This window comes from Bombina bombina, chromosome 7 (assembly GCF_027579735.1).
Source record: "Bombina bombina isolate aBomBom1 chromosome 7, aBomBom1.pri, whole genome shotgun sequence".
Lineage (NCBI taxonomy): Eukaryota > Metazoa > Chordata > Amphibia > Anura > Bombinatoridae > Bombina > Bombina bombina.
In genome coordinates, this window is record NC_069505.1 from 185,843,961 (window position 1) to 185,855,977 (window position 12,017).

General features: G+C 39.2%; 1 protein-coding gene across 1 annotated transcript in view; it reads right to left on the reverse strand.

Annotated features, from left to right (window-relative positions):
- Window positions 1-754: 754 nt before the first annotated feature.
- Window positions 755-12,017, reverse strand: part of CTSD (cathepsin D) — a 79,773-nt gene continuing 68,510 nt past the window's right edge. Inside the window, exon 9 of the mRNA XM_053720482.1 lies at window positions 755-4,336. Within this exon, the coding sequence (XP_053576457.1) occupies window positions 4,175-4,336 (162 nt within the window). The 3' untranslated portion in view covers window positions 755-4,174. The remainder of the gene's footprint in view (window positions 4,337-12,017) is intronic.

Here is a 12,017-nt window from a genome sequence, read left to right on the forward strand (position 1 = left end):
CCATATGTCAGTATTTAGACTTCTACAGGATGTGAAGACTAATCATAGCAAACAGCATGTCAGGAAGTCCCCTCACTACAGCAATGGGGCCTATGTAATATAGCCCCCATGACAAACACTGTCAATCTACACACTACCTGTCTTATGTTGCATGTTCAACCAGATTTTACCGAGATATTTCATAATGCAAATGGTGGCTTTTCAAGTGCTTACGAATATAAACTATAGATTTAAAGTATTAAAGGGAATACAATTTTAAACAACATTCCAATTTACTTCTATTATCTAATTTGCTTCATTCTTTAGATATCCTTAGTTAAAGAAATAGCAATGCACATGGGTGAGCCAATCACATGAGGCATCTATGTGCAGCCACCAATCAGAAGCTACTGAGCCTATCTAGACATGCTTTTCAGGAAAGTATATTAAGAGAATGAAGCAAATTAGATAATAGAAGTAAATTAGAAAGTTGTTTAAGATTGTATTCTCTATCCGAATCATGAAAGAAAAAAAATTGGGTTTAATGTCCCTTTAAACTTTTAACACTAAATTTGAAATATTTTGCTGGTACAGTAGCTTTTTTGTGTGCCTTTGGTTACATAGGGTTAATTTGTGCATATGTGAATGCCATGTCCCTATTTATTTAGATAAAATGTTTTATGCTAACTAAAAAGGACACTTACATAGCACCCAGAACTGGGTTATGGAATCCATAGTGACATTAATAAATAAAACAGACACACAACACTGCTAATTAGGGGACATTTCATTTAATTGACAATTCAGGAGCAAACAAAAATTCATTGTAAAATGCTATTTTTTTTTTCATTTTTCCCCGATTCCCATAAACAAAATATACAAATTGTTCCTGTAATTGAGCTTAATCATACAGACATTACAAGGCACCTTGTGAGACTGGAAACAAACACATAGATAGGGCTACTGGATGATGATGATTCATTTACAGTATCTGTGCTACTCCCATCTCAAAAAAAAAAAAAATCCCTCAAACAGAAGGTTCCGCTGACTGGAACCCAGTGATACATATTTCACACAAGCACATACTGTATTTAACATAAGAATCTTAAGCAAAAGGTTATTAAACTATATAAGAAGGAAGAAGCGGAAGTCATTTTATTTTCCATTATTCCAAAAAGGTTTAACTTTTAAGTGCCTGTGGATGAAGTATTCATGGAACGTTCAGAGGGAAATAAAAATAATTAAGTGAGATTATGTGGTTATTGACCAGGTTGAAGATATCATGGACCAAAAATTACATTTGCAAACAAAATAAACTAATCAAAGCTACTAAAAAAGTCCAAGAGTAAAGAAATGAAAAGCTAAAAATATATAAAATGGCCTTAAACGATTGTAGTGTCTTTTTTGTGTCACCAGAGAAACACAGAGGCCCAACACTTATTGTGTGTCCATGTGAACCATTTTCTACGGAGAATGAAGGAGACTGTATGGCTCTGGTGGGGACAAAGCTCTTGGTGCAGTGGTTTAATTAAATAAGTCATAAGAGAAATAAAGTACCACACCCCTTATGTTCAAATTGCGAGATACATACATTTACTACAGGTTTTAAAAGGGATAGTGTAGTCAAAATTAAACTTTAATGATTCAGATAGAGCATGCAATTTTAAGCAACTTTCTAATTTATTCCTATTATCAATTTTTCTTCGTTCTCTTGGTATCTTTATTTGAAAAGGCAGGAATGTAAGCATAGGAGCCGTCCCATTTTTGGTTCAGCACCTGGGTAGCGCTTTCTGATTGGTGTCTAAATGTAGCCACCAATCAACAAGCGCTACCCAGGTGCCGATTTAAAAATAGGCCGGCTCCTAAGCTTACATTCAAATAAAAATGCTAAGAGAACAAAGAAAAATTGATAACAGGAGTCAATTAGAAAGTTGCTTAAAATTGCATGCTCTATCTGAATCATGAAAGTTTAATTTTGACTAGACTATCCCTTTAAAGGGACACTGAACCCAAATTGTTTCTTTTGTGATTCAGATAGAGCATGCAATTTTAAGCAACTTTCTAATTTACTCCTATTATCAAATTTTCTTCATGCTCTTGGAATCTTTATTTGAAAAGCAAGAATGTAAGTTTAGATGCCGGCCCATTTTTGGTGAACAACCTGGGTTGTTCTTGCAGATTGGTGGATACATTCACCTACCAATAAACAAGTGCTGTCCAGGGTGTTGAACCAAAAATTGGCTCCTTAGCTTAGATGCCTTATTTTTCAAATAAAGATAGTAAGAGAACAAAGAAAAATTTATAGGAGTAAAATAGAAAGTTGCTTAAAATTGCATGATCTATCTGAATCACAAAAGAAAAAAATTGCGTTCAGTGTCCCTTTAAGTGTTATTCTACAAAACGTGCACATGCATCAGATGTATTGATCTTGTAGTTTGTGTAGGAACAGAATTATGAGCATCAGGGAAAAAAAAAATCATATTTCTAATTAAGCTACAAAAAAAGGAAACATACCAAAAATACACAAAATGCATTTCAATGTGTAATCCTCACATAAATTAATATTTTTGTTCAGCCACAAAATATTTTTTTTTAAGAAACTCAAGGATCATTGTACTCAAACATTTTCGATCATCCATATTAAAGAGCAAAATTTTAATTTTTATTTTTTTTCTTGGTACAAATGCTCTTGGTATCGACCAATCAAATAAGTGAGTATTAGTAGGAATTCCTAGCTAGTGAGTAGATACAGGAAGTACACTTGAAAATGCTGTATTAGTTTTAATCCACCAGTTTTTATGCCACATTTTTTTCAAGCAACAAATCCTTTCAACATGTTGATAAGTTGTTCTTTCAAGTGGATTTAAAAAAAATAAATAAAAAAAAGATTTGAGCACAATGTCCCTTTAAGAAAATATGATCAGGTGAGTAAAAATATTGCCTGGGCATCTATAGAACCTCCATTTAAAGGGGATGAGGATGTAATCTGCTTCATATCGAAAAGCTTGTTAACCCATTTATAGCAGAGATACTCACTAAAAGGATTGTGCGAACCCTGAGTCAAAAATAAGCACACAGTGTAGTTGCTACAATGTAAGAGGTTAGTTTTCTTGCAAAGAAAGTCCAAAATATGGAATTGTGTTTAAATGCTCTTATTAAAAAAACAAACATTTTTTTGCGCTGCCTTCGATTCAATTATCCAAGACAAAAGAAGTCTTATTTTTTCCTTATAAATCACAAAATAAATTTATTAATAAAAGAACAGTAATTATATTACTTTCACACAATTTTCTTAACTGGTATAAAAGAAAAGAAAAAAACGTTCTGAAGAAGTTTTAATTGACGGACTTCTTACATAAAAGTCTGCAGTGATTGGAGAAGGGCAAGGCGCTTTTTATAGGGATGGGAAGACATGTCTAGAGCTCAGTACAAACACATATTTGGGGTAGTGTTCTTTATAGTGCTTTATTATTTAAATGCACCCAGATGATTTGACAACTTGAAGTGTATGTCTATAAGCATTATGTGTGTAAATGTTGTTCTAACGGAAAACATAGGAAGCGGAACAAGATGAATTATATCTCGTTCAATAAGATGCCTTGTGTCCTATTATAAATTTGTATTGCCGTTGCCCATCATTGCAGCAACCATGAGAGGAGCGCATACAGAACCTGTACAGTCAGGTGGACACTGGTGCAAGAGGCGTTAACGACTGTGGAAATGCACTTTATCCCAAGCACAGAGCATTGCTTAGCAAGGTCAATTAAAAGGACATTCTAGTGCAAATCAATAGTTAGAACATTGTATTTAACCATTAGGATCCCTAGGAAATGATGTGTTTAGCTATGCGCTTTACATTTTTGCAAGGTTTGAAGTCCTTTTCAGGAGTCACAACGCATTGCAGCCGGACAAGGCAATGAGCCAATTAGGAACGGCAAATGCACGTGGCCTCCAAGCATTGGTGAGCTGTTGCTCAGGAGCTGCAATATGTTGTGGCTTCAAGCTGGACTTTTGCAGAAGTTAAGCACCCAGATGGAAAGGGACACTACATTACATGTGCCAATGAATTAAAGCATTGTTTGTTTGCACTAGAATGTTACTTGTTACACACATTGTTCTGCAGTGGTTTACAGTTTGGATACAGCGATGTAAGTGGCTGGGAGGAGAAAGGTCACATGACATGCTGTAATGAATATTACTGAGCCTTCGCAAATCCAACACGATCATTTGCACGGTCAAAGACGGTGTAGTACTGGCCAATGAAAACGTCACCGACTATCCAGAGGGGGCCGGCTGGAGGTGGGATATCAAGGCCCATGAAGCCGCTGAGACAGATGGTGTGGCCACCCTGGGATACCTGAGTGGGGAAAACCCATATGATGTTCAATGCAAGCTTCAGTATCTCAAAAAAGGAACATTCATTTTTTTTTATATACTTATATATACACACAAGATCCTCTGAAGAAGGTTATCACGAATCTAAGTGCTGAAACTACTAAACAGCTAATCCACTCCCTGGTAATTTCCCGACTTGACTACTGTAACAACTTACTAACTGGCCTCCCTCTCTCCCGCCTCTCTCCCCTCCAATCCATCCTAAATGCATCTTCCAGGCTAATCCACCTCTCTTGACACTCTGTTTCGGCTGCACCTCTCTGTGAGTTCCTTCACCTGCTCCCCATTCACAACAGAGTTAAATTCAAAATTCTCACCCTGACCTACAAAGCCCTCACCAATGCTGCCCCACCCTACCTGTCCTCACTCATCAACAAATATACTCCTGCCCGTCCCCTAAGATCCAACAACGACCTCCTCTCATGCTAGACTACAGGACTTCTCTCGTGCGGCACCAACCCTCTGGAACGCACTTCCTCGTGCTGTCAGATTTGCCCCTAACCTCTCCTCCTTTAAACGTTCCCTAAAAGACCTTTCTGTTCAGGGAAGCTTATCACCCGACTTATTAACAAACTAACTTCACTTAACTAACAGTTGCCCTCTATCTCCTCACTAATATCATTCTCACCTTTGCAGTCCCCACCTCCTGTTTCCCATCCTCCTACCCATCTAGATTGTAAGTTCCCACGGGAATAGGGCCCTCAATTCCCCCTGTATTTGTCTGTAAAATGTTGTCTTTTATTGTATTGTTTCTCCATTGTAAGGTTATCCTTGTACCCATGGGCAGCGCTGCGGAATCTGTTGGCGCTTTATAAATAAATAATAATAATATACCATTGAAACACGTCAGGCCATACTAGTCTGCTGTTCTATTTTATTTTATTTCAATATTGTATGAACTCTGCTGTGGACTGTTTTCCATTTGCTGTGGCAATTGAAAAATTCTTAACTTTGACTGTGGGTCTGTTGACCGTGCATATCCATGCCTTTTGGTGACCTCATATGTCATTGAGGTTTTTTTAATGTGAGTAGCTAAACTCTCAATAAATATATCAGTTTGGTTTTTAAAAAATCAGGGTTGCACTATTATTTCCTCTCTGTTTTACATGAAAACGGCCACATGAACAAAGACACCAACGGGGTCCTACATCCATAATCTGCATCTGTGGAAGTTGGAAAAAAGACTCTCCCTACACTGCGCAACACTTACCTCATATCGATTGGGGCTAAGGAGTGTAAGTAGATACCCTACAGGGTTACTCTTTTCAGGCTCTGTGGAGTTTTTAGTGTACATCAATATATACCATATATATGGTTTCTACTTTATGTGAAGCAACTCATTGGACTTTTGAACCAATTTCAAATATATTGTTCTTGGTATTTTAACTCTACAGATTGTAAATTCATATCTACTGTATTGTACTGATGATATTGTCTATATAAACTGTACTGATGATATTGTCTATACCAACTGCATTGTATTGATTATATATATTGATTGTTTTGACTGTCATCTGATAATAAGTGTATTTTTAAATATTTTAAATATTGTTAACATTTTAAGCACTGCTATCTTCTAACATTCTGAATACTAGGAGAAATAACATAATTTATGTAAGAACTTACCTGATAAATTCATTTCTTTCATATTAGCAAGAGTCCATGAGCTAGTGACGTATGGGATATACATTCCTACCAGGAGGGGCAAAGTTTCCCAAACCTCAAAATGCCTATAAATACACCCCTCACCACACCCACAATTCAGTTTAACGAATAGCCAAGAAGTGGGGTGATAAAAAAGTGCGAAAGCATATAAAATAAGGAATAATTGTGCTTTATACAAAAATCATAACTACCACAAAAAAAGGGCGGGCCTCATGGACTCTTGCTAATATGAAAGAAATGAATTTATCAGGTAAGTTCTTACATAAATTATGTTTTCTTTCATGTAATTAGCAAGAGTCCATGAGCTAGTGACGTATGGGATAATGACTACCCAAGATGTGGATCTTCCACACAAGAGTCACTAGAGAGGGAGGGATAAAATAAAGACAGCCAATTCCTGCTGAAAATAATCCACACCCAAAATAAAGTTTAATGAAAAACATAAGCAGAAGATTCAAACTGAAACCGCTGCCTGAAGTACTTTTCTACCAAAAACTGCTTCAGAAGAAGAAAATACATAAAAATGGTAGAATTTAGTAAAAGTATGCAAAGAGGACCAAGTTGCTGCTTTGCAAATCTGATCAATCGAAGCTTCATTCCTAAACGCCCAGGAAGTAGAAACTGACCTAGTAAAATGAGCTGTGATCCTCTGAGGCGGAGTTTTACCCGACTCAACATAGGCAAGATGAATTAAAGATTTCAACCAAGATGCCAAAGAAATGGCAGAAGCTTTCTGGCCTTTTCTAGAACCGGAAAAGATAACAAATAAACTAGAAGTCTTTCGGAAAGACTTAGTAGCTTCAACATAATATTTCAAAGCTCTAACAACATCCAAAGAATGCAACGATTTCTCCTTAGAATTCTTAGGATTAGGACATAATGAAGGAACCACAATTTCTCTACTAATGTTGTTGGAATTCACAACTTTAGGTAAAAATTCAAAAGAAGTTCGCAACACCGCCTTATCCTGATGAAAAATCAGAAAAGGAGACTCACAAGAAAGAGCAGATAATTCAGAAACTCTTCTGGCAGAAGAGATTGCCAAAAGGAACAAAACTTTCCAAGAAAGCAATTTAATGTCCAATGAATGCATAGGTTCAAACGGAGGAGCTTGAAGAGCCCCCAGAACCAAATTCAAACTCCAAGGAGGAGAAATTGACTTAATGACAGGTTTTATACGAACCAAAGCTTGAACAAAACAATGAATATCAGGAAGAATAGCAATCTTTCTGTGAAAAAGAACAGAAAGAGCAGAGATTTGACCTTTCAAGGAACTTGCGGACAAACCCTTATCTAAACCATCCTGAAGAAACTGTAAAATTCTCGGTATTCTAAAAGAATGCCAAGAAAAATGATGAGAAAGACACCAAGAAATATAGGTCTTCCAGACTCTAATATATCTCTCTAGATACAGATTTACGCGCCTGTAACATAGTATTAATCACAGAGTCAGAGAAACCTCTTTGACCAAGAATCAAGCGTTCAATCTCCATACCTTTAAATTTAAGGATTTCAGATCCTGATGGAAAAAAGGACCTTGCGACAGAAGGTCTGGTCTTAACGGAAGAGTCCACGGTTGGCAAGAGGCCATCCGGACAAGATCCGCATACCAAAACCTGTGAGGCCATGCCGGAGCTACCAGCAGAACAAACGAGCATTCCTTCAGAATCTTGGAGATTACTCTTGGAAGAAGAACTAGAGGCGGAAAGATATAGGCAGGATGATACTTCCAAGGAAGTGATAATGCATCCACTGCCTCCGCCTGAGGATCCCGGGATCTGGACAGATACCTGGGAAGTTTCTTGTTTAGATGAGACGCCATCAGATCTATTTCTGGAAGTTCCCATATTGGAACAATCTGAAGAAATACCTCTGGGTGAAGAGACCATTCGCCCGGATGCAACGTTTGGCGACTGAGATAATCCGCTTCCCAATTGTCTATACCTGGGATATGAACCGCAGAGATTAGACAGGAGCTGGATTACGCCCAAACCAGAATTCGAGATACTTCTTTCATAGCCAGAGGACTGTGAGTCCCCCCTTGATGATTGATGTATGCCACAGTTGTGACATTGTCTGTCTGAAAACAAATGAACGATTCTCTCTTCAGAAGAGGCCAAAACTGAAGAGCTCTGAAAATTGCACGGAGTTCCGAAATATTGATCGGTAATCTCACCTCCTGAGATTCCCAAACTCCTTGTGCTATCAGAGATCCCCACACTGCTCCCCAACCTGTGAGACTTGCATCTGTTGAAATTACAGTCCAGGTCGGAAGCACAAAAGAAGCCCCCTGAATTAAACGATGGTGATCTGTCCACCACGTTAGAGAGTGTCATACAATCGGTTTTAAAGATATTAATTGAGATATCTTTGTGTAATCCTTGCACCATTGATTCAGCATACAGAGCTGAAGAGGTCGCATGTGAAAACGAGCAAAGGGGATCGCGTCCGATGCAGCAGTCATAAGACCTAGAATTTCCATGCATAAGGCTACCGAAGGGAATGATTGTGACTGAAGATTTCGACAAGCTGAAATCAATTTTAGACGTCTCTTGTCTGTCAAAGACAGAGTCATGGACACTGAAGGTTACCCTTGTCTGAGGAATCAATAAACTTTTTGGTAAATTGATCCTCCAACCATGATTTTGAAGAAACAACACAAGTCGATTCGTATGAGATTCTGCTAAATGTAAAGACTGAGCAAGTACCAAGATATCGTCCAAATAAGGAAATACCACAATACCCTGTTCTCTGATTACAGACAGAAGGGCACCGAGAACCTTTGTAAAAATTCTTGGAGCTGTAGCTAGGCCAAACGGCAGAGCCACAAACTGGTAATGCTTGTCCAGAAAAGAGAATCTCAGGAACTGATAATGATCTGGATGAATCGGAATATGCAGATACGCATCCTGTAAATCTATTGTGGACATATAATGCCCTTGCTGAACAAAAGGCAAAATAGTCCTTACAGTTACCATTTTGAACGTTGGTATCCTTACATAACGATTCAATATTTTTAGATCCAGAACTGGTCTGAAGGAATTCTCCTTCTTTGGTACAATGAAGAGATTTGAATAAAACACCATCCCCTGTTCCGAAACTGGAACTGGCATAATTACTCCAGCCAACTCTAGATCTTAAACACAATTCAGAAATGCTTGAGCTTTCACTGGATTTACTGGGACACGGGAAAGAAAAAATCTCTTTGCAGGAGGTCTCATCTTGAAACCAATTCTGTACCCTTCTGAAACAATGTTCTGAATCCAAAGATTGTGAACAGAATTGATCCAAATTTCTTTGAAAAAACGTAACCTGCCCCCTACCAGCTGAGCTGGAATGAGGGCCGCACCTTCAGGTGGACTTAGAAGCAGGCTTTGCCTTTCTAGAAGGCTTGGATTTATTCCAGACTGGAGATGGTTTCCAAACTGAAACTGCTCCTGAGGATGAAGGATCAGGCTTTTGTTCTTTGTTGAAACGAAAGGAACGAAAACGATTATTAGCCCTGTTTTTACCCTTAGATTTTTTATCCTGTGGTAAAAAAGTTCCTTTCCCACCAGTAACAGTTGAGATAATAGAATCCAACTGAGAACCAAATAATTTGTTACCCTGGAAAGAAATGGAAAGTAGAGTAGAACGTCAAAAAATGACGCAAATTCCGGCGACACGTATGACGCCGGAAACGGAAAAGATTTTTTGCGCCAAAAAAGTCAGCGCCAAGAATGACGCAATAAAATGAAGCATTTTCAGCCCCCGCGAGCCTAACAGCCCACAGGGAAAAAACAGAATTTATGCTTACCTGATAAATTACTTTCTCCAACGGTGTGTCCGGTCCACGGCGTCATCCTTACTTGTGGGATATTCTCTTCCCCAACAGGAAATGGCAAAGAGCCCAGCAAAGCTGGTCACATGATCCCTCCTAGGCTCCGCCTACCCCAGTCATTCGACCGACGTACAGGAGGAAATATGCATAGGAGAAACCATATGATACCGTGGTGACTGTAGTTAGAGAAAATAATTCATCAGACCTGATTAAAAAAACCAGGGCGGGCCGTGGACCGGACACACCGTTGGAGAAAGTAATTTATCAGGTAAGCATAAATTCTGTTTTCTCCAACATAGGTGTGTCCGGTCCACGGCGTCATCCTTACTTGTGGGAACCAATACCAAAGCTTTAGGACACGGATGAAGGGAGGGAGCAAATCAGGTCACCTAAATGGAAGGCACCACGGCTTGCAAAACCTTTCTCCCAAAAATAGCCTCTGAAGAAGCAAAAGTATCAAATTTGTAAAATTTGGCAAAAGTGTGCAGTGAAGACCAAGTCGCTGCCTTACATATCTGGTCAACAGAAGCCTCATTCTTGAAGGCCCATGTGGAAGCCACAGCCCTAGTGGAATGAGCTGTGATTCTTTCAGGAGGCTGCCGTCCGGCAGTCTCATAAGCCAATCGGATAATGCTTTTAAGCCAAAAAGAAAGAGAGGTAGAAGTTGCCTTTTGACCTCTCCTTTTACCAGAATAAACAACAAACAAAGAAGATGTTTGTCTGAAATCTTTAGTGGCCTCTAAATAGAATTTTAGAGCACGGACTACGTCCAAATTGTGTAACAAACGTTCCTTCTTTGAAACTGGATTCGGACACAAAGAAGGTACAACTATCTCCTGGTTAATATTCTTGTTTGAAACAACATTCGGAAGAAAACCAGGCTTAGTACGCAAAACCACCTTATCTGCATGGAACACCAGATAGGGCGGAGAACACTGCAGAGCAGATAACTCAGAAACTCTTCTAGCAGAAGAAATTGCAACCAAAAACAAAACTTTCCAAGATAATAACTTAATATCTACGGAATGTAAGGGTTCAAACGGAACCCCTTGAAGAACTGAAAGAACTAGATTAAGACTCCAGGGAGGAGTCAAAGGTCTGTAAACAGGCTTGATTCTAACCAGAGCCTGAACAAACGCTTGAACGTCTGGCACAGCTGCCAGCCTTTTGTGAAGTAAAACAGATAACGCAGAGATCTGTCCCTTCAGAGAACTTGCAGATAATCCTTTCTCCAAACCTTCTTGTAGAAAGGATAGAATCTTAGGAATTTTTATCTTGTTCCATGGGAATCCTTTAGATTCACACCAACAGATATATTTTTTCCATATCTTATGGTAAATTTTTCTAGTTACAGGCTTTCTGGCCTGAATCAGAGTATCTATTACAGAATCTGAAAACCCACGCTTTGATAAAATCAAGCGTTCAATCTCCAAGCAGTCAGTTGGAGGGAAACCAGATTCGGAGGTTCGAATGGACCTTGAACAAGAAGGTCCTGTCTCAAAGGTAGCTTCCATGGTGGAGCCGATGACATATTCACCAGGTCTGCATACCAAGTCCTGCGTGGCCACGCAGGAGCTATTAAGATCACCGAAGCCCTCTCCTGATTGATCCTGGCTACCAGCCTGGGAATGAGAGGAAACGGTGGGAATACATAAGCTAGGTTGAAGGTCCAAGGTGCTACTAGTGCATCTACTAGAGTCGCCTTGGGATCCCTGGATCTGGACCCGTAACAAGGAACCTTGAAGTTCTGACGAGAGGCCATCAGATCCATGTCTGGAATGCCCCATAATCGAGTTATTTGGGCAAAAATTTCCGGATGGAGTTCCCACTCCCCCGGATGGAATGTCTGACGACTCAGAAAATCCGCTTCCCAATTTTCCACTACTGGGATGTGGATTGCAGACAAGTGGCAGGAGTGATCCTCCGCCCATTGAATTATCTTGGTCACTTCCTCCATCGCCAGGGAACTCCTTGTTCCCCCCTGATGGTTGATATACGAAACTGTCGTCATGTTGTCTGATTGAAACCTTATGAATTTGGCCTTTGCTAGATGAGGCCAAGCTTTGAGAGCATTGAATATCGCTCTCAGTTCCAGAATGTTTATCGGGAGAAGAGATTCTTCCCGAGACCATAGACCCTGAGCTTTCAGGGGTTCCCA